This window comes from Arachis stenosperma, chromosome 5 (genome assembly GCF_014773155.1).
Source record: "Arachis stenosperma cultivar V10309 chromosome 5, arast.V10309.gnm1.PFL2, whole genome shotgun sequence".
NCBI classification, from domain to species: Eukaryota; Viridiplantae; Streptophyta; class Magnoliopsida; order Fabales; family Fabaceae; genus Arachis; species Arachis stenosperma.
In genome coordinates, this window is record NC_080381.1 from 2503404 (window position 1) to 2530704 (window position 27301).

Genomic DNA, 27301 nt, shown 5'->3' on the forward strand with positions numbered 1-27301 from the left:
TGTAACATTTCACCAACATATCAACAAATAAAGGCATATATGACTATCATAAATCATAATAAGTGAGCGAAACTGCGAAAGATAAGTATATAAAGACAAAATACTTGCACAGATTGTTTTGACATCCACATTAACAGTTACCCAGTAAAATGCCTTGTAATAAACATTATTGCCACCCTTTTGCTTTCTCTTATAAAACACACTTGCATTCTCATTCCATGCATTTCAGTATTTTTGAGCACTCATTAGCTAAATTATACCATGAACCATGAATTGGAAGCTGCCAACAATAACAAAGCCAACATTCGAAGGAAGACAGACAGAAGGGAAAGGCTTGAAGAGTAAAAACGATTCGCTTCCACTTTACCCACCAAGCCATCCTCTTCCCTTTCGTCCCTTCCAAAATCCAATCTCCCAAACACACCCTTAAGGCTACTACTTGGATGAGATTATCAACCTAATTAATAATATTTGAAACACAAACACTTGATGAAGATGAAAATTTGAGTTTCATGCAGTTAATAAGGCCTTCACATATTTACGATCTCTCCATATGAATGACCTAAGAACCAATTACTAATAGAATCAAACAGAACGCTATCGTAAAAATCAAACATAATAGAGCAAAAGACGGATCTGATTATCGATGCCATAACCGAAAAGCTCAATTAGAAAGAGAATAAAACAAGGAATAAAAGAGAAGTTAAAGAAGAGAAAGGGAAATTGAGAAGACCTTGCAGATGGGGCAAACGACTTTGAGGCCAACGGCTCTGGCCTCAAGCTGAGAACCCTTGGCCTTCTGATTCTTCTCGGCGTTACGCTTCTGTGCTTCGATCTTCTGCTTCCCTCGCGTCATCTCTCAAAACCAATCGATGGATTGTGAGTAGTGTGACGTGTGAAGTGTGGCGATAAAATGATGATCGAGAAGAACGAAAGGAAGAAAGGCGAGGACTAACGCAGAAATACGAAGAAGAATGGTAGAGACGCTACGTGGGACCCCCTCTTTCTTGTCTTCCGACTTTCTGTGTGGCCCACCCTCGTGGCTACCACCATTCATGAATTTTGCATGTCACCTTGTAAAAAAAATAAAGAGTAAAGTATCGTTTTTATCCCAACATTTGAAGGTAAGTTTTAAAGTTATTCCTAAAGTTCAATCGTCCTATTTAAGTTTTTAATATTTTAAAATTGGTTCAATGTTGTCCTGTAGTTAGAAATTCATTAACAGAATTGACAGTAGGATAAAATTGAGACGATTTTAAAACATTAGAAACTTAAATAGGACGAAAAAGTTGGGACAAAAAGGATATATAGAAATAAATTTTAGTTTTGAGAAAGTATAGGGAGCCAATGGAATATTTGTACAATGTGTACAATGGAGGTTTAGGGATATCCGATTCAGTATTAAAGATATAACCATTAGTGTTATTTTTTTTCATCCGCTTAAACTTTTGGGATGACTGGTATCATGACATAGATGTTTATTATCCCTAGTACTTATTATGGATAGTATGGGTAATGCTTATTTTTTAACTCAATAGGCTATTGTACACATTGTATAAATATTCTATGGACTTCCTAGCAGGACTCGTTAGTTTTATCCTTCAATAGTATCAATTTTTTATTATATATAGTATTCAATTATTTTTTAATCACATCTAAGTAAATTATACTTATTCACATTATTTTCATTCAAAATAAATTTATTTTTCTATAATTTTACACTTAAAGTTATAAGTTAATATAAAAATATAAAAAAATATTTAGATGAAAATAGTGTGATTAAAAAGTAATTGAATATTATATACAGTAAAAATTGATATTATTGAAGGATAAAATTAAAATTTATTTCTATGTATTGTTTTTGTTCCCAACGTTTTCGTTCTATTTAAGTTCCTAACGTTTTAAAATCGTCTCAATTTTGTCCCGCCGTCAATTCTATTAACGGATCCCCAACGGCAGGACAACATTGAGTCAATTTTAAAACGTTAGGAAAACCTTAATAACAACTTTGGGACTTACCCAAAATGTTGGAGACAAAAATGATACTTTACTCAAAAATAAATAAATGCCGTGACTCATTCTCGAGAATTTTCAGGTTAAAAATTATTTTTGTCCCACAATTTAATTCTTATATTGATTTAAAGAAAGACTAATTTATTTTTAGAATGTATTTTTTGAAAATTTAATTGTCTTATTATAAAATTTATTAGAAATTTATTTGTCTAATAAATACATGCAAAATTAATTTAAAATAATTTAGAGACCAATTTGTTCGATAAAAATAATTCTCAAATACTTTTAGAGAATAAAAATGTGTTGGAACTAAAGTGTTTAATATAAAATTTTTGAGGATTAAAGTGGTGTTTACTAATAATAATAATAATAATAATAATAATAATAAAAAAGAGTAAAGCTAAAATAATGGTATAGTTTCTAATATTTTGAATAAATATTTAATTTTATCTTTGTTCATTTTTACGAAAGACAAGATAATTCCTGTTGAAAAAAAGGGATATTTTGGTTCTTAAATGGAAAAAGACCCGTTGCTAAAAATAATGTTGTAAGAAAAAAATAATTGCAGTACGAATATTTTTTAAAGAAAAAAAATAATAATGTTGATAATATTAGTATTGATGATAATAATAATGACCGTAGATAAAATAATGATAATGATACAATATGATTTTACAATAAAAATAATAGATATAAAAGTTAACAACGATGACAAAGAAAGTAGTGAACTAGTGGTAATAGTGGTCATAGTTAGTCTTGTGAGGATTTAAAAATATAAATAAAACCCCACAAAAATAATTCCTACTACTATTTAAGTGTCCATATTTTTTGATAAAAATTACATTATCCTTTGTAAAAATGAATAAGAATAAAATTAGATCTTTATTCTTAATAATTTGGATGAGTCTTAATTCTTTCTCTAAAATTTAAAAATATAGGATTTTATTTAAAGAATAAAAATAAGATGAAATAAAAATATTTTGTGATAAACATAAGACATAGAAAATATTAAGAGTAAAATTAGCACTTAATTCAAATATTAAAAATTTAAACAATAATTATATTTGTATGTGTGCATATACTAAAAATTAATTACTAAATCAGCCATTAATTATATCTATATATGTATATTATATAATATATTTTGTATTTTAATATATATCCTATATTAACAACTGATTTTGACAATTAATTTTAATGTATACATAGAATAATTAATATAAATAATATAAGAAATTAGTTATCACATGATTTTTTTTTTGGTGACTTGGTTATCACATGATTTAAAAACGCATATTATTAGTAAAAATTTATATTTTAAATTTTAGTAAATGTATAATACGTAAAAAATTTAAACTCTGCATATTTTGTTATATTTTTTTAAGTAATAATTTTAATACGTGCTCAAAGAATATATTAACTAAATCTATAATATAAATAAATATTTTTTACTATGATAAATTTTGGGTTATAAGTTATAACATTAATATGATTTTAATTAACTTCTTTAACATGCAGGTTTTATTTTATAAACGTATAATCAAACATAATTGAACATAAATTCACAATCTTAAATTCGTAACTACATTTAAAGTAACGTCTATTGTAAAGATCAGAAAAAAAATCAAACCAATACTTCATCAAATTAAACGGTGATTGCAATAATGATTATGTTAATAACATTTCTGATAACAGCCCATAATATATAAATGCTCAATTAGCTTTAACTCAAGTATATTAAAAGTAAAGAATCTTTTTTTGGTTGCCCACGGTATTTCCCAATCCGACAGGACAAGAACTAATCCGTCACGGATCAGAGTTCCATTTAAGGTCTATTGCTGTCCAACGGGTTGCTACATGCAGAACGGGTTGTCATAAAATTGATAAAGAAAGATGGGCTTTTGTTTCTATCTCCTAGCTTCAATAAGTATCTACATTATTTTCCAAGCATTTCTGAGTATCATTCGAAACAAAAGACTTCCACCAAGCCCTCCAACCATACCTTTCTTAGGTAACATTTTTTGGCTTCTCAAATCATCAAGGAACTTTGCTGATCTTGAACCTGTTCTTCGTTCCTTGCGTTCCAAGTATGGTGACATTGTCACCATTTACATTGGTTCAAAACCTTCCATTTTCATAACATCCCATGAAGCTGCTCATCGAGCACTTGTTAAATCCGGCAATGTCTTTGCAAGTCGTCCCATGGCTCTTGAAACCATTCAAATCTTCTTCCCAAACCAATACAGTGTTACCACTTCCCCTTATGGTCCAATTTGGAGAATGTTGCGCCAGAATTTCATGCAAGTGGTTCAACCTTCTCGCTTGAAATCATACTCTATTTGTCGTAAGTGTGCACTAAGTGAATTCAAGAAACATGTTTTAAATGATATTGAAGTTGGTAACAAAATGGTGCCAATTCAGGATTATATTAACTATACAATGTATGTTCTGCTATCGTATATGTGTTTTGGAGAGAGATTTGATGAGGAAACCGTCAAGAATATTCAAAGAGTGCAATACAATGTCATTCATAATTTCATTAGGTTTAATGTTCTGAATTTTGTACCAATGTTGAACAAGATTATGTTTAGAGGACTATGGAATGAAGTCATGGAAATTCGTCACAATAGAACATGCATGTTGCTCCCAATCATAAAAGCACGCCATGAGAAAATCAAAGCCAATAAGGTTGGTGGTGAATCATTACAATTTGAGGCTTATGTTGATACTCTCTTTGATATGAAAATCCCAGAATGTGGGAACATGTTAACTGATGAAGAGTTGGTGAGTTTGTGCTCTGAGTTTATACTTGGCGGCACCGACACAACGGCTACAACATGGTTATGGGCAATGGCCAACATAATCAAGTGGCAAGACATACAAGAGAAGTTGTTTGATGAGATTAAGAAAGTTGTCAAGTCTGAGGAAGATATTGAAGAGGAACATCTTAAAAGGATGCCTTATTTAGAGGCTGTGGTGTTAGAGACATTGAGAAGACATCCACCAGGTCATTTTATATTGCCAAGGGCAGTGATAGAAGACACTATTATGGATGGTTATGTGATACCCAAAGATGCAATTGTTAATTTTCTTGTTGCTGAAATAGGGTGGGATCCAAATGTGTGGGAGGATCCAATGGAGTTTAAGCCTGAAAGGTTTTTGAGGTATGGTAAAGGAGGGGATAAATTTGACATAAAAGGGTTTAGAGAGATTAAGATGATGCCTTTTGGTGCTGGGAGAAGAATTTGTCCTGCCATTGATATGGCAATACTTCACCTTAAGTACTTTGTGGCAAATTTGGTAAGGGATTTTAAATGGACACTTGAAGATGGGTGTGAAGTTGACATGAGTGAAAAACAGACATTTACTGTTGTGATGAAGAACCCATTGAGACCATGTGTGTCTCTAAGATTCGCTTAATCTATGTATATTTTCCAATTCTGATCTCATCAAAATCATACGGAGAAACATAAAAGGTTTTCTTTTCTCCTACCTAATTTTGTTGGGTTATTTGTAAATAATACTACGTTCATGAATGTATAAATCTAAACAATTCAATATGAATATTTGTGCATAAATATTATTATTAGTTTAAAGTAATATTTAATTATTAATAATTTATACATATATTTACATAAATGAATCAATGACCATTTGTATGTTTTCCCAAGATGAGTCCTCATACTTTCCTAACATAAAAACACTGATATATATATATATATATATATATATATATATATATATATATATATATATATATATATATATATATATATATACTTTATATCGAAACTAAACTTATACTCACGCAAGATGTTCTGTGATAAAAGTACTCTACGTCACTACGTGGCACTCTAACCCATCAAAGATAGGATACTTTTATCATACAAAAGTTATATTACATGAATAGAAGTTTAGTTTGATTTAGTGTGAATACATATATCAGCGTTTTCATCTTTCATACGTACAAATAGTCATTTATTCTTACATAAATTTATACACATAAAATGTATAATTTATACCATGAATTTACTATCATTTATATACATAAATCAAGATATCTTATATTTATATTTATCCAAATTTATATATATAAATTAATAAAAGTTGTTTATTAAAAATAATTTAATATTTATACTTATTAATTACTAATAGGATTACTAAAATCTGCCGATCCTAAAAGCATATATTTTTTTTTGTTATAGAAGTAGAAGTGGTGATATACCTTATCATTATAATTTTTGGTGTTTTTCAAAATCGTGAAAAGTACACAAATTGGACGGTCCGATTTATGTACTTCTAATAAATTGGACGGTTCGATTTCTGCTTCTCTAATTAAACGATTCCACATTTGAAGATAACACCCGAACAATCCACATCTTAAAAAAATACCACTACCACTCCAATATTAAAAATAAAAAATTCTCCTAAAAACTTCCTTTAAAATAAGTTAAATAACTCTCTTTCAAATTTCAATATAAAAAATAATATAAAATTTTATCATTTCGGTCATAATATTTTCTTAAATATCTTATTTCTGATATAGATGGAGAGTGAAGGCGTCGGTGGCACGTGCGATGTGTTCGTGTCCTATCATGCTGAACAGCCTTGCTTTTCTCATTTGATTCCCAAGCATCAATTCTCTTCCTCTCTCTCTCTCTCTCTCACACTCTCACACACTCTCATCCTCGAATCCACACAAATCTTCGAGAGTGGAAGTGTGTTGACGTTTCTTTAGTTTGTTGCAATTCCTTTCCACGGCTCTCCTTGCATCTCAGATCGAAATTGAGGTGAGAGCGAGTGTGTCAGTGGTTCGTGCTGTGTGTGCATTTTCGAGCTGCGTCTTTGATTTTCAAACAAAAATGCCAGTCCTCACCACCGATTCTAGTGCAATTAAGGCGGCAACTGTTCTTGATTTGTTGCTTGTGCTTTTGAAATGCTCGATTTTCTGCTTACTGTGTACTTAATGCATATGAAGCTCTTCTAGTTTATTTAAACTTTTGCATTTTTGCTTTCAATTTTGATTTGCCGTGGAATTTTCTGAAAGCTATTTGACCTTCTTTGGACTTCGATGTTACAGCTTAGGACTCCTAAAATTGTCTCTACTCCGAGCTTTGATATCATGTTCTTAGTTCTATTTCTATTTCCTTTTTATGGAATTGTTACAAGGAATTACGGTTGTGATCCTCATATTTGAGAGAGTAGCATGTTCAATCTTTCAGTAGGAATTACTCGATAGTCGATTTGGTTATGCTTTTGTGGTAGGAAAAGCTGGTGGTTCAATGGTTTTGGTAAACTAAGAACTTAGATGGCTAAATTAGATTAGTATTTTCTGTTTCTGACTTCGTTCTACTGCCAAAATGAAATTATCTGCTTGTATGCTGTATTTTTCTTCGATGAATTTGTGTGATCCTGTAATTTACTAATTTGAGGTTATTTGTTGCAGGCAGTGTCTGTGCTCTTCTGCATTGGTTATGTCCATATCAACTAGCTAATAACTACATGGTGGAGATAGGCATTTTGGATACTGCTGTCTCAGATGACTTTTAGTTGCTCTATTATGCATGAACAGCATTGCTATGGGCATTTGTCTGATGAAACGGCAATGGCCATGGCTTCTTTGTGTTCTGCTGCTACACATTATGATGAAAAAATACGAAGCAATCAGTCCTGATGGTATTTTATATTATATGGATGTATCTCCTTTCTTATCTCCATGATTTGTTACTTTAGTTGAGATAGAAGTCTAATTCAGTGCTTCTGATATGATCACGTTTCACATATCAAAATTGGGCTGCTATATTAGGAACATCTTTGTTTATAGCACACGTTTGTTTGTGTACCCTTCAGTTTATCTTAAAATATTGTTTAAATTAGACTAATGCAGTAATCTTACTTGCATATGTATTCTCTTATCTAGGTGAGGTTCTTAACAACTTCAGGCTATCAGTTGCTAGCTCAGATGGCGTCCTCTTACAATGGAGACCCGAGGATCCTGATCCATGTAAATGGAATGGAGTGAAGTGCGATCCCAAGACCAAAAGAGTTACACATCTGTAAGTTTCTGTAATTCTTGACATTGGTGTGGTCTTGTCTTGCACTTGCTATGGGGAAACACGTTTTTAGATAGGAATCTTTCCATGTATCATCTTGGTTTAATTGACGGGTTTAATCTATCACACCAAGTTTTAGGCAGTAAATTGCCATGTTGGTTGTGTATTACTGGTACACCAAACCAGACTTCTCAAGCATCATGGGAACTTCTTCAGTTTGGCTGAGATGTTTGTACTCTAGTTTTGGTTAGATTGTAATTTCTGTAAAGTGGACATGCTGAATTGCCTAATTCTTTCAGGCAGTGTTATGTTTATATTATCCCAAAACACTTGGTCTTTTTAGTTCTCACTGCTTGTATAGTTGTATGATGTTGTAATGAAGTTAATAACTTTTCTTCCAACATAATGTGCCCACCACCTTTTTTGTTTTTTATTCTAGCTCCCCCCCCCCCCCCCCCCTTTTCTCTTTTTCTTTGATGGGTTCTGTATTGGAGACTTCTCAATTTAGAAACTAACATTATGTTATCCATAAATCATGGAGTCTCTGGCAATTTTGTCTGAGATATTTCTATATCTGACTTTGCTCTTGTTGGTGAAATTCTAGGATTCTATCTCGCCATAAGTTGAGTGGGTCTATATCTCCTGACCTTGGGAAGCTAGAGCATTTAAGGGTTCTGTATGTATTTTCAATTAACTTTTGATTGTACCCTTTCCCCTATATTATTGCTTTATCGCTTATGCAATGATGATGTGTCTTGTAGCGCTCTTCACAGCAACAACTTCTATGGCACAATTCCATCAGAATTGGGAAACTGCACTGAATTGCAGGGAATGTATGTATTTACTTTGGTTAACTTCCCAATTTATTTTACAATTTCCATGTTTTTTCTTTTCTATATTTACCTTTGGAGCTATCTCTTTCTCTTAGCTGGTGTTGGTATTAGGGTAATGCCATTTAGCAAAGTAACATCATCCTTGTTGATAGTTTTATTTGCTTATTTTATAATATTAAATTATTAATACATCAGTGGCATTGTGATGTGGAGAAAAAATGGATGGACCGTGGTGTAGTTTTCATTACTTGTATATGTATTTGTGGCTTTGTGCATGCTTGCGCATGATAGTGATGGAGAATATAGCATCTTATATTCTTTCTTTGTGTTGACTTTATAGCATAGCATTCTGCATTTAGTATCTCATTAACTTCACTTCTAGAATCTAGATAGAAAATTTCTCAACTGTACTATTTGATATTGTTTTCTATGTTGGGTTTTGTGAAAAATCTGATTGTTCTGTGCTGGTAATAACTGTCAATTCGGTGTTACAGCTTTTTACAGGGTAATTACCTTAGTGGAGTGATTCCAAGTGAAATAGGAAATCTCTCACAGCTCCAAAATTTGTGAGTTGTCTTCTAGTTTATGCTTCTCTCTATTTGTATTTCATTATTTGGGATCAAGGTCTATGGACAATAATTATTTAGGATTTGAGATACATCATGCATGAATAGTTGGTTACTGAGTATCTTTGTGCATGAACATTTGTTTGCTATTTTTGAGATGAGTGTGCAACACTTGAGTTCTGATATTATAGAGATCATATTGACTAACACATCCCCCCTATTCTACAGGGACATATCAAGCAACTCGCTTAGTGGGAATATCCCAGCATCACTTGGGAGGTTGTATAATCTCAAATATTTGTACGTAAATTTCTTTTCTAATATGGTTTTCCTTCTTTTGATGGGCTGCAGAGGGGAGTGGTTTTAGGGGAGCGGGGTCAATTTTAGTTTCTTCATTTTTTTAAAACTCACTTATTTTCTCCCTAAAAAACTGAATATTTTTGCTGTTTCATGTCTTGTACTCTGAAGTAATGTATCTACCAATTTTCTGGTTGGGCCAATACCTGCTGACGGTGTCCTTGCCAATTTTACTGGAAGCTCGTAAGTGCAGCTTTTTCTGTTCTAAAATGTTCTGTAGGCTAAGTGCAGTATTATCACCATTGTCCATTGGCATAAGTTTTATAACTAATTTGTGTAATAATGTTTACATCTTATTGTTTCTGATTTTGGTAAGATATGGTTTACATGTGAAAGGCATGTAATGCATAGAAGTTACTTTATATATGAGAAGTAAGATTTTGATGAAGAAAATATCATTATTTGACTTGGATCATGAATATCTAGTTTCAAGTTGTCTTCTTTATTATGGTCAACAAATAAAAAGCTTTGTTCCACTAGGTGAGGCCAGCTACATGGATCATTGTTCACTCTGTCATGAATCATGTCTTAACCCGTTTACGAGTAATATCTTCTGGCCAGCTCATTAAGAGTCTTCTTTGTAGTCAGTTCCTGTTAATATACATGGACATAACTTAATGTTGAACATGACTATTCATTAATTATTAGCATTGTCTGGTCTTATGATAATTTTAATTAATATATTATTATGTCACGCTGGGTGATATTTTTATAGCAATATTAGTTTATTATATAAATGTGTTCAATGATAATTTGTTTCTACTTAGATTAGACTGTTTCAACATAGTAGTCTATATAGAAGGAATTAAACTTGCCATTATTAACACATATCTTTTTGCAGCTTTGTTGGAAATCGTGGTTTGTGTGGGGTTCAACTCAATTCAACATGTAAAGCTGATGGTTCGCCTGGGACAAATATTCAATCTAATTCTTCAGGTAAAGCCGCATGCTTTTGAATCACATGCTTAATCCTTCATTCTGTTCAGAGCCAAGCTGTAATTCTTTTTTATTTGTTCAGTAGATGAATGAATGAACACATTGGAAAGGAAGCATATATGAAAGGAAAAAAAAAAGGATGATAATAAAACCATAAAAGGCTAAGTTTTAAGATTTTGTTATTAGCTTATTGTATTATACTATTGGAAGAATTTCAAGTGTACCAGGTATACTGGTGTTCCAATAATTTTAATCGTTGATCTCAATTATAAAAAATATATATAATATATATTAAGTAAAATCAACGGTTAAGATTACTGGAACACCGGTGTTCCAGGTACATTTGAAAACTTTTCTATACTATTATCTTCACTGTGGATGTGAGAGCTGTCAAATTGATTTTTGTACAACCTGACTTTGCTTGACTTCATGCTTTTTGGGTGGTGAGTAACTTGGAATGTTGGGCCATGTTTTTGTTTGGATATTAAGTGAGCTAGGAAGAGAAGACAAGGGGCATTCTGATTGATGTTTCAAGTGGCAACCAAAGCTATGAGAATTAACTCCCCTGCTGTATTATAAAAACAATCAATTGAATTTGCAGCAGTACTTAACATGTGTGTTAACTTAAAATGGTGGACTCAATCGTTCACCATAACTACACGATTGTGTTAAGTGTTTCAAGTTTTCATTTAAATTTGGATCTTGTGGTTTGATAAAAAAGATTTTAATTCCAGTGTTTGAAGAACAAAGTAGGGTCAGATATCCATATAAAATTTTCAACTGAAAATCGAAAGTGTAGGGACTGTTTGGTTTGAGATTAACATTTTTTATTTATGTTTTCAGTGTTTTCTGTTTTCAAGGATTCATAAAGGGGAAAAAAATAGTAAAAATAATATCTGCTTTCTGTTCACTTTTTCCCCTCACAATACTAAACACAGGAAATATTGAAAATGAGAACACAAACCAAACAGACCCGTAGAATTTAGAAACCTAGATCTAGAAGTAAAAAATTCTCATTCACCCGAACAGGAAATTTCCTAAAAGAATCTAAGAGCATCCTAACTAGTATACACAATAATTGCACACCGATCCCTTAAAAGAAAATAATTGCACACCAATCCATGATAAAATTATAAATGTTAACTAGTTATTTCTTTGTTTTCATAGAAATAAATATAATAAGAGCACTATCCCCAAGATCTGTTTACCTTTTTCTTTTTATATTTCTTAAAAATACAAGAAAACCAAAAGATCTATTTATCTGCTTTTTGACATTATGACCGTGCTGATTGGACATACTTAGTTTTTCTATTTATGGTGGCAGTTTTTATACAGTCATTTGGATCACAGTTTTAGAATTTTGACTTTTATTTACCATTTTGTTTCTCTTTTAGACCAAAATCAAAATGGAAAGAAGAAATATTCTGGCAGGCTGCTCATCAGTGCATCAGCAACTGTGGGTGCACTACTTTTGGTGGCACTTATGTGCTTCTGGGGTTGTTTTCTTTATAAGAAATTTGGTAAAACTGACAAAATAAGTCTTGCAATGGATGTTAGTGGAGGTTTGCTTCTTTTCTTTCTATATCTTGGATATCTACCTATCCGAGCCTGCTTTTGTACTTTATGCATTGGAAAATCCTTGAAAAATTATCTCCAAATAATGTCAGGTGCATCAATTGTCATGTTCCATGGTGACCTACCGTATTCTTCGAAAGACATTATTAAGAAACTTGAAACTTTAAATGAGGAACACATAATAGGGATAGGGGGGTTTGGAACTGTTTACAAGCTTGCAATGGATGATGGGAATGTATTTGCCTTGAAAAGAATAGTAAAGTTGAATGAGGGCTTTGACCGGTTTTTTGAGAGGGAGCTTGAAATTCTTGGTAGCATCAAACACCGTCATCTAGTGAACTTACGTGGATATTGCAATTCACCTACATCAAAGTTGTTAATATATGACTACCTACCTGGTGGTAGTCTTGACGAAGCTCTTCATGGTAAGATCTCCCTGTTTAATACATTATTTTCATATCATATAATGCATCATCTTAAGGTGGTCATATAGTAAATACGATACAAATGCTTACATGTGGTAATCATCATTTGATTCTTTAACCAACCTAATCGTGAAACAAGGGGCAGTTAATATTTGTATCTGCTTGTGATAGGACATTATTGTTAAATAGGCGTTTTGAATTCATTATGTGCTGTTTGATATGGATTCGAGTATTCCATCTGCTAGCTGTCTGTTACAAAACTGTTGAAATAACACCTTGCCTACTCTCTTTGCTACTCATTGTTCCTATTCCTCAAAGTTGTTTGATCTCTTCCAACAGTTTGGGGAGGAGTTAACGATAGAGAAATTATTTTGGTTCAGAAGACTTATTTTCTATAAATCTCTCTCTCTCTCTCTCTCTCTCTCTCTGCTGCTTCTTGAAGGTCTCCAGTCTTGTTCAATACAATATTATGAATTTTCCTTTTTAAATTATGTGTTTGCATTGTATATTTGCTTAAATGGATTGGGGAGAGTGATGTTTGCGATGCATTGCACAGAAAGATCCGAGCAACTAGACTGGGATTCACGCTTGAATATAATTATGGGAGCTGCAAAAGGGCTTGCCTACTTGCATCATGATTGTTCACCTAGGATCATACATCGAGACATAAAATCAAGTAACATTTTGCTTGATGGAAATTTGGATGCCCGAGTCTCTGATTTTGGACTAGCCAAACTTTTGGAGGATGAAGAATCCCACATCACCACGATTGTTGCTGGAACGTTTGGTTATCTAGCTCCTGGTAAGCAATTTAGAACGATTGCTTTTGGCTTAGATAGATACTTGGCTTAAGCATGAATGATGATATTTGGCATTTGAGCTGTTTCTTGTGGCATCTGTAACATTAGCTACTAGGCGGTCTAGCATTGCATGCATGTCTGCGTCTCTCTTGTTTCTAAATGTTTGTGAACTGTGAAGATAGTTAGCAACACATAAAACATCAACTTACAAAAAAAGTGTCTTCCTATAATAAGTGGTGGTGAACTTGATTTGTCATAGTTGATAATTCTTAATTGTTAGATTATTAATGTTGCACATTGTAATTCCATGGGTGTCTGAGTAAGCCACTGTTACTTAATGGCAGAGTATATGCAAAGTGGTAGAGCAACTGAGAAGACTGATGTCTATAGTTTTGGTGTGTTGACACTTGAAGTGCTAAGTGGAAAGCGGCCGACAGACGCTTCATTCATTGAAAAGGGTCTCAATATTGTTGGCTGGGTATGCAATTATGCATGCTTCTAAATGGTTTACATTTTAGCGCAATTTATCTCTTTCTACTATCCCCCCCCCCCCCCCCAAAAAAATAATATACGGTTTTATACTGGGATAATAGACAAATTAGTCTCTGAAAGATAAAACATTTTTCAAGTTCGTCTCTAAAAGATTTTTTCAATCAAATTGGTTCTTCGAAAATTACGAATTAATCATATTTGTCCTTTAGTTTTTCCATGAACAATTTTTGTCAACGATTGATGACGTAGAATATTAACTTATAACAACCATATATGCTTATGAAAATCTATCAATTTAGTCGTTAAGTCATATTAGGAATATAGATTATGTAATTGTGGAAAAGGGGTTAAATTAATAGATTTTGATGAATATATCTGGTTAACGTCCAATTAGACATGTCAAGTATTATGTATATAGTCAATTAACGTTTCTTATCATCAATTGTTGACAAAAATTGTTAATGGAGTCACTGAAGGACAAATATGATTAATTTGTAATCTTTGAGAGACCAATTTGATTGAAAAATTCTTTTAAGGATGGATTTAAAGAATGTTCCGTTTTTCAAGGATTAATTTGACTATTAACCCGTTTTATACTTAAAAAATATTGATGCTTATTTAAGTATTTGTCGGCATATGCTAACAAATGGGCTTTCGTCATGATTAACCATAACAAGCAACGTGTGTGACTAGGTGGGAAGGTTTCTTCTGTAAACGAATTTGGTAAAATAATTGAAATTAGTTCTCCTTTTATTTTAGTACATTATTATTCATGAGCTGTGTAGATTGTTATGTGTTTAAAAAAAAAAAAAAGTTATGCTTATCTAGTTTTTTTTTTTTTTTTTCTTTTTTCTTTCTTGTTTGCTATTCTAATTCCATGTATTTGCAATTGTGCAGCTGAATTTTCTTATTACTGAAAATAGGCGGAGGGAAATAGTTGATCCGCATTGCGAAGGGATACAGGTTGAGAGCCTTGACGCCTTGCTCTCTGTGGCTATTCAATGCATTTCGTCGAGTCCAGAGGATCGACCAACGATGCACCGAGTTGTACAGTTGCTTGAATCGGAGGTCTTGACTCCATGCCCAAGTGATTTCTATGACTCCGAGTAGAATTCTTGCGAAGACAAACTAACTGCCTGTTGTGTTTGCCTCTGTCATCGCAAGTCACTTACAATTCACAAGCTATGGTCGCATATTAAAACGAAATTTGTCTTGAAAGATGCCCTTCTTGCACCACTACATAACAAGAAAGATATCATCCTCGGATGCCCGTGCATTTCTGTCTTCACAAATGGAGTTGCAGTTGAAATTGCCACTAGTTCGTGGTTGTTCCACCTTCCCACTTGGGTCTCTCTTGTTATTTTTTCACCTCTCCTTGGATTTGTAATCTCGGTCACATTTGTTCACTCCAATTTAAGTGTATATGTATAAATTCAGTACGCCACCTTTTTGCAAGCAATTCTTGTGATTTATTTTTGTAATATATGTTTGCATAAAGAAAAATCGTCTATAGTGTCTTTTAAATGAATATATATAAAGGGTTTGAAATGGTCTGAAATGAATTATAAAAAATATAAATTAACTTGTTGAATTTTGACTTGTATGTAATTAGAATTTTGTTTTTTTATAAATACCCTGAAGTTGTTAAATATTGTAAGGGCAGTACGAGGTTCCGGGGCCGGGGGAAAGGAGGACTAAAGAGAGAGAATATGATGGCAACGAGTCCAAATTTGGACAATGCATTTGTTAGTGTGTTTTCAGAGTCCAAAGTTTAGTTTTCATTGGTGAACAATTCTGATTTTCAGTAGCTGAGCCTAAAGTTTAACAGTCAAGTGTCTTATGTATTTGGTGAAAAATATCTGTATTTTAAATAACAACGCATTGAAATTCTTGAGAATATATTTCTGTACAAAAATAAACATACCCTAAAATAATGCTGATATGAGAATACATTATCTATCGTTTAATAATAATAATTATTATTAATAACAGATATAATTTATTTAATAGTTGTTTATTTTTACTTTTAACTTGATATTTTTTACACTAAAAAAAAAGTATCTCTGTTCAAAGAAACGGTTTTGCTGAAAATTTTAACTCATCTTCCACCAACAATTTTTCTATTCTAGATTTGATATAAATATATAATGAGTGATGTTGGTTAGAAATGGAATCTAATTCAATATAAAATATAAATAATTAAGATTTTGATTAGTTCTAGTTTGAATTGGATAAGATTGGATGACCATTTTTTATTAAATTGATTTGAATTTAAACACTCTTATACATGGTACTTGTTTAGACGCTAATACGCTATTAAATCGATTAAAAAAGATTTTTTTTAATGATTTTTTTAGTGTGTTTGACATATTTCTAATAATAAAAATAAAAGTACTAAAATAATTAAAAAATATATCTTTTTTGAGAAGTTATAAGTTATATCTTTTTTAAAAAAAAAATATTTTTTACATAATAAATAAACAAAAAAATATTTTTATCTTATTTTATCCAAAAATAATGGATAGATAAAAAAATTTTTATATGAAATATTCAAATATAAAATTACTTTTATTTTTGTAAAAAATCTTTTAAAAAAATCTTTTCAAAAATATAACGGCCAAACAAACAAGCCTAAAAAGATTTTAAATTGAACAAAGATATATCTACCAAAATAAAAATTTTAAAATCGATCAAAGAAATTTAAATACCATATATAATCAACTCGAAGTTGAGGGTTAGCCTCATTCTTTTCCTTTTGTTGACTATATCTTGTTTGAATTTCCCCTTGTGAGTTGTGAGTTGTAACTTACATGGCAGAAATTGATCGATGGTCGAACCTTCATCCTGATCTTCTATATCAAATCACAGAGCATCTGTATTCCTACGATGATTACATTCGACTTCGATTGGTTTGTAAGGAATGGAACTCCAAACTTTCAAGCATTCCAAATCATAAAAGAAACCCGTGGCTGTTGTTACCTGGCACTACTCACGACTCTTCTTTGAGCCATGTTCTTGAAAAGGAGCAGATCTACCATGTTATGTTGCCCGATTTTGATATTAATGACAACCTAATTCGTGGTTCTTGTCATGGATGGTTAATTACTGTTGTGATATCCAAGGGAGCAATACGAATGTTGAATCCTTTTACTAAGACTCACATGGATCTTCCTCCAATTTCAACTTTTCCAGATGTGGTTCGTTATCATCCTGACCGGCACGGGAATGAATACGTTCGGCTGGATCTTCGTGACGATGAGATCTATACTCTTGACGCCATTAGTTTTCATAAGTATGAGATTCAGAAGATTGTGATATCCTCCCCTCCTGACAGTGAGGATTTCATGGCAGTGGCTATATATGGAGAGTGCGGCCAGTTGGCCGTTTGTAAACTGAATGACAAGAGATGGACACATATTCCAACTGAACAGATATCGACATTGTTTCAAGATGTCATATTTTTCCAAGACAAGATATACACCGTAGACAAGCATACAAATCTGTATGAGTTTGATAAGAAGGTCATTATGGACGAACTAGGGAAGAAGCCCCGGCCTCAACTAGTACCGCTACTGACCTCCATTGGAGGAATATGTGAAGCTCCGCCTCCTGCGAAATTGGCCAGGTACTATAATTGCAGCATGAACAAGTATGTGATTGGTTGTGTTGACGGCGGTTTGTTAATGATAGTTAAACATGATGATTGGGCTATGAAAATGCTACACATCTGCAACAAATTTGATGTGTTCAAGTTGAACAAGAATTCAAAGGAATGGTCAAGAATCCATAGTTTAGAAGATTATGCAGTAATAATTGGATATAATTTTTCTGTTCAGATGTTTCCTGGCAAATCCCCATATTGCAAGGGAAATCATATATACTACACAGACAACCAACTGGTGTTGCACACTCCAGGCGAACCCAGCCTGCAAGATATGGGCATCTTAAACTTGGAAGATACAAAGACCAACAAAATACTACCAAATGTGGAATGGGTAGTGTGTCCTCCAACTTGGTTGTTACCCTAACTGAGGACTCCTTTATTTATTTACTTACTATCTACCACAGTTTTTTAGTGGTTTTTCTTGCACTTTATAAAAGTTATTTCTTAGTCTTCTATAGAAGATAATTGTCAAGATGTTTTTTTTAATGGACCCCATTTAAGATAAGATCGTCTAACCTCATCTCTTTTATTTGGGTGATATTGCCAAATTTGAAGCCGTTTTTCAGGGTATCGTTCCAAAAAATTAAGGTCAAACTCATCAGATGCAACTCTTTAAACTTTTGAAGGTTGTATCTTACTTTCTTTGTGATTCATTAAAGTAGAAGAACTATATATAGGTGTTGATATTGTAAAAGTTATATGTTTTCCTTCTAATATTAGCCTTCCTCTTAAAAAATGCATCATCAACTCTTTGATTTTTTTATGATTATTTTATATAAAAATTTGAATATATATATCCGGTAAAATATGTAAAAAAGAAATTATAAGAACAAATAAAATTTATAATATTTATTGAATTTTTTTATCAATTTATACAAATACAATAATATCAATACTTATTGAATATTCTAATATTTTTTATCATATAAAAAAATTAAATTAAATAAACAGTAAAATATAAAATAATATTAAATTATATAAATAAAAAATACCTAATTTTTTTATATTTGAACTCAAAAATAGAGGGAGTGTTGCTTATTGAATAGAGAACTGCGAAATACGAATACACTCAATTCAGTCCAAATTCGATATGTTTTGAATGTTTAAAACTAAAAATTATTGTGCAATAAAAACAAGAGATGAAGATTGAACTTTGCAATTTTAAGTCATAATAAAATATTTGAGCCAACTGAACTATTTTTTATTTTTTAAAAAAGTATTACTAATTTTTTTAACAAAAATTTGGGGGGGCCGTGGCCATCCCTTGTCTGAACTAAGCTCCGCCACTGTTTATAGGATTTAGTTAAAAGTAGTTAAAATAGAAAGTTTAGGATTTTTTAATGTATTGAAAACTTAAAAAGTTTGTATAATTTTTTTGGATTTCTTAAAGTGTGTATTTTCGTGTAGATTTAAAAAAGAAAATTAGAAATTTTTGGTTTTTATTCTTTTAAATTTTTTTATAATCGAATATGAGGCTTCTTTGCATCATAGAGGATACTTAATTTATTTTTAAAATTTTTAACTATCATTTGATTTTTTATAAATATTTTTTTATATAATAAAATATTAGTTTATCCATGGTCATCACCGTCACCAAGCAAGTTAGTAACCACTAGTATATAAAATTTGAGCCTTAAAAGTTAAAATTGACAAATAGTCAAATACTACTAGTCTACTACTACATAGATAGAAAAGTACTGAGAAGCCCAACTTAAAGCTGGATAATAAACCGTCATACCTCAAAGTATCTAATTTATTAATCAAGAAATAACGGAAGGAACTTAAAATTAAAATTAGAGTATTTACCCAAATTGGTCCCTAAGAAATTTTGAAGTGGATGTTTTGGTCCCAACAAAATTTAATTATGTAATTACTCCCCAACTTTTGTAAACGTCCGTCATTTTAGTTCTCCTGTTAGTTTCTTCCGTCAAATTTTAACGGTGGAGTTCAACGTGTCATGTTAAGGTGTTGAGTCAGCTGTTAAACGCCACATGGGATGAAAGACAAAATAATCCCTAGAAATACAACTACAAATTTGTTCTTGTATGATGTCCTAGATCCTAAAACAATGGTGTGAAGGTCATAATCATCCTCGTGTGCTACTCTGAAAACGTGTAACTATGGCAAGTGGAGGGAATTCAGCAAGTTCTTATCGTCAACGAGTTATTAGAGGTAGCGGAGATGGTAGTGCTAGCAGTGCTTCAGGTGGCCCCAAATTTGAAATTGCAAGAGGGGAGAATCCAAGATGCCACTGTGGAGCTTATGCCATTGTTGTGGAATCTGGAACAGATAAGAACCCAAAAAGACCTTTATTTGGTTGTCCTTATTATAGGGTAAGAAACATTGGGTATGGTATCTTTTTTATGCATTGTTAAATTCATGGGTTAACTCTAATTTTGTGCATTTTCCCCTTCAATGTAGGAGAATTTTTCACACTGTGAATTTTTTATATGGTTTGACAAAATTTTTTCCCATGAAATGCAAGATAGCCAGCATAATGTTGTACTGGAAGAGAGGGTGAAGAAGTTGAAAGATTTGGTAGATGAATTAGAGAAGAAGACTAAGAATATAAGTAAAAGGAGGGAGTGGAGCAGTCATTGAAAAAATGTGTTCTTTTTCATGCTAGATTTTTTGGTTTGTATTTTTTTAGGAAAGATATAGTTAGGTAGGAAAAGAAGGGAATTAAGTGCTTATTATGTATGGATATATTGTAATTGAATAATTGATCAAAGTGTAATTGCTAATATTATAGTCTGTCAGAATTGTGTAATGAAATTTTCTTTGCCAAATATTAGAATCATATGCATTCACAAAAATAATGTTTCAAAAACCTGATTTAATACAAATCACATCACTCATAATTATCAAAATAGTCTAATAACCATAATTTCATATATTTGAAATCAAGTATCAAAGTTCTGAATATTCCAACAAAAAACTTACTCCTAGCTAGTTTATATCTGTTGCTAGCATCAAAGATACATTCCAAAAGTATAGCTCAAAGTTGCATAAATGCACTACATAACCATAATCTGTTACAAAAGGGTCTTAATAAACTAAACAACATAACTACAATCAGCATGATATCATAGAGCAATATCATTTCTTCTTTTGGAGGTTGAGTCCTGGTGTAGGCATGAACTTGAATATTCTGGCAACAGTTCCAGAGCTTGTAGCAGCAACTGTTTTCAGAGAGATTCTTGGTATCTGATTCGGATGGAGTGACCTAGTCACTGGAGCAAATGGAGTTGTAGGTGGAGGAGTTAAAGTTGGTGGAGGTAAAGGTCATGGAGCCGAAACAAGCTTCATAGGAGGTGGTGAGGCAGTGACCGGAGCTACATGAGGTCTCAGAATTTGTTGTTTAGGTCTTGGAGGCCTAAAACTTGTTGTTGATGCAACTTGGTTGGATGAGTTAGTAGTTTGCTCCTAACACAAGACAAAGTAACAAGACAAGTAAGTACATGAATGGCATACAAAGCATCGAATATAATCCAATTTAGAAAGGTACCTATGGCTGTGGTTGAGGGGCTGAGAGGGTTACTTGTACTTCTTCCTGTGACCATGCTGCAATGGTGGATCCATTTCCATTACCCTTTTTTTTTACCTTTATTCTTTGGTGGGGGTTTAGGCCTTGGTGGTCCCTTGCATATTTTTGCATTGTGGCCAGATTCGCCACATTTTTGACAGGTAACCTTGAATGTTCGTCGTCCTTTTGATCTATCACGCGCGTCTTCAACAGGGTCCGCCTTCCTTTTTTTCTTCGTGGGGCGGCCTGCAGGTCTCCTAATGATGGGTGGCTCTGGAGATAGTAGTCCAGTCTTCACCCAATACTCTTCTGAGTTGACAGGTTTCATGACATGCTCATAGGTTGCTCTAAATGCATCCATCTTTAGCCAAGGATGCACATATAGTTCTGGCCTATCACACCTCTTTTGAATAGCTACTAATGCATGAACACATGGTATTCCTACAAAAGAATTAACTAGCGTTGACTTTAATACAGCAAAATGCATATCTTAAACTCATGTAAGCCAAATACAATATGTTATGACTACCTGTCAGTTGCCACATATTGCAGGTACACGTATGCCTTCCAAGATTAACACCAACCTTCTTTAAATGTGTTTGCACCTCAAACACGTTACGATCATTGTCACCAGTCCATTGAGCCGTCCAGAATTTAGTATCCTTCATAAGGTCCTCCAATTTCCTTTGCTGAACTGGTGCCAGTACTTCAGTGAATTAGTTATTACTTTTAACAATAATTATATCAGTTTATCTTAAGACTTAAAAAATTGTCAACTCTAATTTTAAAAGTATTAGGTGGCTAATATTTGTCTGTACATTTAAGACAACACTAGTTAACTTCTAATTTTTTCACTAAAAATGTCGTAAACTAGTATTTCCTAGGGGTGGCAAAACGGGCTGGCCCGTCCCGCCCCGCCCCGCTCCGCCAAACTGATATGGGCTCAACTTGCTACCCCGCCCCGCCAAAGGGCGGACTGGCGGGTTGGCAGGCTGGCCCGCCTCCTTTTTTTTTTTAAACCAATTTTTTTTTTATGATAAAATTAAATTTAACGATCTAAGAACTAACAATTATTTTATTTTATAATAAAATTATTTCATCGAATTAGTTTTTTAATATATAGAGTAATATTCTAAATTAATTATTAATCCATAAAAAAATTATAATTAACCATAATAATTTTTTGAATTGAAATTAACAATAATAAAAATAACATAACAAATAATAAGTCTCAAAGTCTCAAACATAACTGCATAATAATAACAAAACAAACATATAATCCACACATAAATCCTACTATAATTAAAACAAAACACAACATAATTCATAAATCAACAAGATACCCAAAAAAATCTTAAATCAACACATAAATCAATTATCAATTTCTAAATCAACAAAATTTGGATCTGATCCAGAAGTTGAAACACCGCCTCGCCTAGCACCTTGAGGATTCTCATCTTCACCTTCGCCTTCACCTACAATTAGAAGAATACCCAAATTTAGAACAAGATATAAATACTTAACTGTCATATAAATATTAAATTAGTAACTAACAATGTAATTACCATCAACAAAGCCTTTATTCCAATTGCGAGTACAAATCACAGTCTCAACATTTTCTGGCAACATTCGACTTCTCTAATCAACAGCTCAATCTAAATAATCTCAATACATAAAAATGTTTAAATCAGTCAAAAATATTCAAACAATAATCAAACATAATCAATAAGTAATTTAGTACTAACTAAATAATACTCAGTTGCAGAAACATAATCAAATCAGGCAGAAAAACAATATTCAAACATAATCAAACAATAATACCCAGTTGCAGAAACATAATCAAATCAGGCAGAAAAACAATATTCAAAGTTTCAAACATAATCAAACAATAATACCAGTTGCAGAAAACTCAAATCAGGCAGAAAAACAATATTCAAACATAATCAAACAATAATACCCAGTTGCAGAAAATTCAAATCTGGCTGAACAAATTGACATAGAAAATGTAAATCACTTACTGTAATGGCAGAGCCGTCGAGCAGGAAGAGGAGGAGAGAGGAGCGATTCCAGGAGTCCGCCAGTCACAGAACCGCCGAGCAGAGGCACCGACGAGACAAAGCTGCCGACGACGACAGAAGGAGAGAAAGGAAGGCGAAAGGCAGAGGCGCCAGGAGGAGCGAGTGAGGAGGGAGCCGAGCTGCTGAGGAGTGAGGAGGAGCGAGTGAGGAGGGAGTGGGTCAGCGAAAGGTCTGGCCGGCGGGGGTGTGGGTGTGGCTGAGCTGAGTGACCGGCGTTACTGCATTAGGTCGGGTGTGGCCGTGTGGATGTGCCGTCTGCCGTGTGGGTATGGCTGACAGGCTGAGCAGGAGGCACCGAGGCGAGGCAGCTCCGCAGTCCACAGTAGCACCGTGTGGGTGTGGGTGTCACGAGTGTGGGTCTGCCGAGGAGTGAGGGAGCTGAGCTATTGAAGGATGAAGCCGGGGGTCAGGGTCCGTCGGTCTGAGGTCTCACCGTCTCTGGCATCTCAGGGAGTCAGGGTCGCCGGTCAGGGAAACGGACGAAGGGTTAGGGGGGCTAGGGCCGGCTGTTTGTGGGAAGGAGGAGAAGGAAAACCTAATTTTCCTATCAATCCCGCTACGTTACCAACAACATTTCTGCCAACATCTGCCAACTCTTGTTTATAATTGTGTTTAACAGAAGTGTCTTTGTAGATGTGTCTAATAAAAATGTATTTTTTATGGCTGTGTCTAATAGAAGTGTCTTTATATATGTATTTTCTAGATATGTCTCTTTATACATTTGTTTAAAATATAATAATTAATTATTGTTGTTAATAAGTTGGGAGATAGTATATTGGTAACCTATACTTTTCCTTTTCCTATTTATATATCACTTGCAAATTTACGAAATTACCCTTAAAAAAAACAATATGTCAGCTCGCCGGGCCAGCCCGCCCCGCCCCACCTTGGCCCGCGATTTTGGCGGATTTTTAAATTTTAGCGGGTTCAAAATCTCATCCCCGACCCGTCGTTTTTGACAGTTTTGGCGGTTTGACCCGGCGAGTTCGACCCGTTTCGCCACCCCTAATATATATTTCCCTTAATTAAATGCATGACTCTGATTTTCTTTTTTTTTTTTCAAAGAATGTTTAGGGTTTTCTTTTAGTCTTTTTTGGTGACTTTTCTTTTAGTCTTTATGATAGACAAAAGATTTTTATAAAGTAAAGGTTTTCTTTTACTTTAATGCATAATCCCTGTTCATGCACTATGATGACGTATAAGCCGCAAAAATGAGAAATGTAATTAAAACTGGAAGAAAAAAAAAAAAGAATTGGTGGAAGATTATTCTATTCAAGAGTTATATTATTAATTAATTATTCCATTCGGTGAAGCATATATAGTTTTGAAAAGTTGGTTATCTACTCTTAACAGACTCTCATCTAAAGAACAAATTATTCTTACATTGTTTTAAGAATATTCTTATGGAAATAATAAAAAATAATTAACATAGTCCAAATAGGTTAGAACTCAGACAATTCAAATTATACTCGATTTTACCTACGATTATATATTTTAAATAGGAAACCACAATTCACATCATGATGCACATAATATGAAAAAAAAAAAGAAAAAGAAAAAAAAAACATAAAATAATTAGTTAATAATAGAACTAAAAAATCTTCCCGCTTTCTAGAACTATCAAAACTACGTTTATTACATAAATAACTTATTATTCATAAAAAGATTCTTTCCATGTATATATATACAGTATATATAATTAGATATTTTTTAAATATTATTTTTTATTTAATTTAAAAAAATAAAAAACAAGTAATATTTTTTATTTTTTAAATAATTGATACATAAAAGTCAATATTTAAATTAATTAAATAATAATAATTTTTTAAAACAATTTATTAAAAATTAAAATTTAAAAGACAAATAGTATTTTTGATAGTATATATTCTTCTAAGTATTTCTATAGAAGAAAATAATGAAAAATGATTTTTGTATAAGCTAAGGTTGGTTTAATTGATGATTCACATGTCTATGAAACAAAAAATTTTTCCAATTTATTATTATATCATTAAATACAAAACTAATTAATTAATTTAAATAACTTATGTCTATATCTAATAACTAGCTAGAGGCCTTAGACTACTACTATTAACCAAGTATGTAATTATCACAAATGTATATTAGGAGGACAATAATTTTTTCTTTGCATTTACTTTATATTTAAATTAATATATTTTTTTTAACTATTATAAAGGTTGTTTTAGTGCTTCTATTTCAATTTTAGTGTCTTATTATATTATATTACGGCTGGATATTCAACTGGATTTCAAAAATATTTTTTCAGTCCAAATGCTTTTTTTTTTGAAAAATATTGTTGGGTTATGAGATACTATAATCAAATTAATTATATTCTGTTAAATTCAATTTGGATAATATTTATTTACAATAAATTAATTAAAAATATATTATAAATATTGAGTGAAACATCTATCCGATGGTATTTTATTTTAATTTTTATATTTGAAAATTTGATCATCGAAATTTTTTATAAATACCATCTTCATCCGTTTTGAAAATTCTAATTGATTGAGATACATAAAACTAATATTATTATCTTAAAATTAATAATATATATTATATAATCATCTAGTAAAATTTCAAATTCACATTAACAATAAATTAAAATCAAAGACTCATTCAATAATTTAAATTTAAGAGGTGCACCGATTATTAATAATTATTTAACTTTTAATTTTTTAACATAATGTATAATTCTAAAAAACTCTATTATTTTATATATAGTATTTAGTTTAACATTTAGATTTAGTCACTAACTATTAAAACATTTTTAAAAGTAGTAGCTGTTAAATGGGAAAAAGGAAAATTCATGTAAAAAGTAAAATACTAGACAAAAGTTTCTGTCATAATATATAAAAGAGAGAGACTACACTTTTTTCAATAAGAAAAATCAAATGTTACATGATAACATCTATAATCTATAAGAATTTCTATTTTCTTATTCTTTCTTTATGTCAACAAAGGATATAAAGAAATATCAATAATTTTACCTGCCCTGTCCCCCTTAATCAGATTACGAAAACATCCTCGTTTCTTCTACGTGCTTCCCTACATTACATAAAAATTATTTAAAAAAAATTATCAAAATTATTAAACTTTTCTTTAATTATTAACTACTAACAAGTGAGAATTTTAAATAAAAAAAAATCTGGTGTTGTGCTTTGAACATGTCTTCACATCTGTTTCTAACATAGGTCTCATCTCTAAGGTAAGTTTATTTTTACTTTTTCATGTTAACAAGTTGTTATTTTTTCTGTAGAATATTATAAATATTGTTTTCTTTGAATTTACTAGTAAACTTTAAAAAAATTGTTTTCATTTTTAAAATGGTTAAAGTTTCTTGTTAAATAATAATGGAACAAATTAAGCAACATTTAAAAAAATAAATATTTTTTCATAGGGAGCAAAATAAAAGAGACTTGCATTTTTTTTTAAACAAAAAATTTAATTAAGTTATTTATTTTATATTTATATTTAATTTTTCTTTTCTTTTCTTCGTCTTTGACTAGTTGAAAGAGAAAGTCTAGGAACAAACCCCAACAAGCTAACGTAATTCAATTTTATTATAATTTAAATTTTATAAATAAATAAAAATTTAAAATTCCAAATTCAAAAAAAATTCTACAAAAATTTATTCTAATCACATTTATAGTACACAATAAAAATAATTCACAAAAAACTTAATTTATTTTCTTAAAAACAGTCAAATTTAGCTAACATTAATTTTTTAATTTCTTTTCGTGCATATGGTAAATCATTATATATAGAAAAAAGCTTATCTAAATCTATAACTTTATTTTCTGTTTATTTATTATTATTCGAAAACTTCATAACCATTTATCATCCGTCTAACTGAGATTTACAAGATGACCATAGCTTGTTTCATACCAACAATCTCCGTGGGATCGACCCTTACTCACGTAAGGTATTACTTGGACGACCCAGTGCACTTGCTGGTTAGTTGT

The 27301-nt window shown here is 31.8% G+C and overlaps 4 protein-coding genes across 4 annotated transcripts; all 4 read left to right on the plus strand.

The window, feature by feature from the left end:
- The first annotated feature begins 3906 nt into the window (after positions 1–3906).
- Positions 3907–5433, plus strand: LOC130979714 (cytochrome P450 89A9-like). The gene has a single exon (XM_057903239.1). It carries the CDS (start codon positions 3907–3909, stop codon positions 5431–5433), a length of 1527 nt encoding a protein of 508 aa, XP_057759222.1.
- Positions 5434–6584: 1151 nt separating this feature from the next.
- Positions 6585–15593, plus strand: LOC130981649 (LRR receptor-like serine/threonine-protein kinase FEI 2). The gene is made up of 14 exons (XM_057905269.1): positions 6585–6803; positions 7460–7689; positions 7934–8069; positions 8671–8742; positions 8828–8899; positions 9394–9465; positions 9694–9765; positions 9934–10005; positions 10664–10758; positions 12153–12320; positions 12426–12758; positions 13315–13560; positions 13903–14036; positions 14948–15593. The coding sequence occupies exons 2-14, from the start codon at positions 7578–7580 to the stop codon at positions 15158–15160; spliced, it is 1797 nt and encodes a 598-aa protein (XP_057761252.1). The 5' UTR covers positions 6585–6803; positions 7460–7577; the 3' UTR covers positions 15161–15593.
- A 1222-nt stretch (positions 15594–16815) lies between these two features.
- On the plus strand, positions 16816–18220 carry LOC130983035 (putative F-box protein At5g55150). The gene is made up of 2 exons (XM_057907204.1): positions 16816–17675; positions 17887–18220. The coding sequence occupies exons 1-2, from the start codon at positions 16861–16863 to the stop codon at positions 17996–17998; spliced, it is 927 nt and encodes a 308-aa protein (XP_057763187.1). The 5' UTR covers positions 16816–16860; the 3' UTR covers positions 17999–18220.
- Positions 18221–19834: 1614 nt separating this feature from the next.
- Positions 19835–20925, plus strand: LOC130979717 (uncharacterized). Its single transcript, XM_057903243.1, has 3 exons — positions 19835–20047; positions 20136–20286; positions 20849–20925. The coding sequence occupies exons 1-3, from the start codon at positions 19835–19837 to the stop codon at positions 20923–20925; spliced, it is 441 nt and encodes a 146-aa protein (XP_057759226.1).
- Positions 20926–27301: the final 6376 nt, after the last annotated feature.

Excerpts from the sequence above, each read along its gene's own strand:
- LOC130983035 (XM_057907204.1), top strand. The coding sequence starts at position 16,861 with ATGGCAGAAATTGATCGATGGTCGAACCTTCATCCTGATCTTCTATAT. Across the intron at positions 17,676-17,886 it reads CCTCCTGCGAAATTGGCCAG|ATGTTTCCTGGCAAATCCCC; the intron begins GTACTATAATTG and ends TTTTCTGTTCAG.
- LOC130979717 (XM_057903243.1), top strand. The coding sequence starts at position 19,835 with ATGGCAAGTGGAGGGAATTCAGCAAGTTCTTATCGTCAACGAGTTATT. Across the intron at positions 20,048-20,135 it reads TTGGTTGTCCTTATTATAGG|GAGAATTTTTCACACTGTGA; the intron begins GTAAGAAACATT and ends CCTTCAATGTAG. Across the intron at positions 20,287-20,848 it reads GAAGAAGACTAAGAATATAA|GCATGAACTTGAATATTCTG; the intron begins GTAAAAGGAGGG and ends GTCCTGGTGTAG.
- LOC130979714 (XM_057903239.1), top strand. The coding sequence starts at position 3,907 with ATGGGCTTTTGTTTCTATCTCCTAGCTTCAATAAGTATCTACATTATT.
- LOC130981649 (XM_057905269.1), top strand. The coding sequence starts at position 7,578 with ATGAACAGCATTGCTATGGGCATTTGTCTGATGAAACGGCAATGGCCA. Across the intron at positions 8,070-8,670 it reads ACCAAAAGAGTTACACATCT|GATTCTATCTCGCCATAAGT; the intron begins GTAAGTTTCTGT and ends GTGAAATTCTAG. Across the intron at positions 12,759-13,314 it reads TCTTGACGAAGCTCTTCATG|AAAGATCCGAGCAACTAGAC; the intron begins GTAAGATCTCCC and ends TGCATTGCACAG.